The 1,389-nt window shown below is 30.8% G+C and overlaps 1 protein-coding gene across 1 annotated transcript in view; it reads left to right on the top strand.

Annotated features, from left to right (window-relative positions):
* The first annotated feature begins 956 nt into the window (after positions 1–956).
* LOC113372752 overlaps positions 957–1,389 on the top strand; it is a 17,542-nt gene continuing 17,109 nt past the window's right edge. The window contains exon 1 of the mRNA XM_026613095.1: positions 957–990. Coding sequence (XP_026468880.1) covers positions 957–990 — 34 coding nt within the window. The remainder of the gene's footprint in view (positions 991–1,389) is intronic.

Raw genomic sequence — 1,389 nt, 5'->3', positions numbered from 1 at the left:
GTCTCTATGCAGTTCAAGCAGTGCGATTGCTTTGAAAAAAAGTTCAGAATTTCCAAAATATGTCAAAATGAAAAAAACATTTTTTTCAAAAAAAATTTTGTATCCAAAAAAAATTTTTTTTTTTCATATAAATTTTTTTTTTCAAAAAAAAGTAATTTTTTGTCAAATTTGTAGTTTCTCAAATCTATTTTTTTTTTGATTAAATTTTTTTCAAACATGTTAATCGTTTTTAAAAAAATAATAATTTTTGGTACGGGAAGTTCCAGCAATTTGCCTTAAGGCACGATGCCCTAATTGCCTTAAGACAGAATTCCACTTACAGCTAGTTAAATATATACTTGTGACGTAAATTTTTCTACTAATACTACGTTTCGGCTTGACATTGAGTTCTGGGACACCCTGGGACATAGAATAATTAAATAAAATATAAACTTGTGATTTAAATTTTTCTGCTGATTCTAATTTCGGGTGACGTTGAGTTCTGGGACATCCTGGGACAAAGAATAATTAAATATGTACTTGTGACCTAAATTTTACTACTAATATTAATTTCGGCTTGACGTTGAGTTCTGGGACACCCTGGGACATGGAATAATTAAATAAAATATAAACTTGTAATTTAAATTTTTCTACTAATACTAATTTTGGCTGATGTTGAGTTCTGGGACTCTCTATATAAAATAATCATAAATATGTACTTGTGATTTTAATTTTTCTACTAATACTAATTTCGGCTTGACGTTGAGTTCTGGGATACCCTGGGACATGGAATAATTAAATAAAATTTAAACTTGTGATTTAAATTTTTCTCTGGGACACTCTGTATTGCGGCGTTGAGTTCTGGAACACCCTGGGACATGGAATAATTAAATATGCACTTAAATAAATTTTTCTACAGTCTCCATTACCCAATTTGTTAAATCTATTATGATTATTATCGAGGACACGACATTAAAATGCCAGGTGTACTTTTGGGGCAACATCAAAGACGTGACACGAAGACGTGCTGTCCTACATATACATACATTCAAAATTTCTTCTTATGTTCGAACGAAATCTTTCTTGAAAGAAAGAAGGCCCCCCGATGAAACCGCAAAGGGGAATACTTGTATGTGAAATGGAAAAATTCTTATTCTTTGTGATATCGGGCGGAATTAACATGTCGGAAGAGATCTTGAAATAGAGGAGAATTTATTGAAAGAGACACTGCTTACTTGTATTTTTAGGTTATTCATCTGTATGGAACTAGAAGTATGAAATTTTGCACTTGAATTAAGTCTAATATTTACACATTTCGGAAAGCTCATGCAACTTGCGTTAAAACAATTAGATACTAGACTAATACTATTCCACAAAACTTATACATTTGTGCCTTGTAAATATTAGCAT

Source organism: Ctenocephalides felis, unplaced genomic scaffold, assembly GCF_003426905.1.
Source record: "Ctenocephalides felis isolate EL2017-DRISC unplaced genomic scaffold, ASM342690v1 CF-g0.4_SCAFFOLD_01604, whole genome shotgun sequence".
NCBI classification, from domain to species: domain Eukaryota; kingdom Metazoa; phylum Arthropoda; class Insecta; order Siphonaptera; family Pulicidae; genus Ctenocephalides; species Ctenocephalides felis.
The sequence above is the reverse complement of the archived record's forward strand: the minus strand, read 5'-3'. Positions and strand labels throughout refer to the sequence as shown.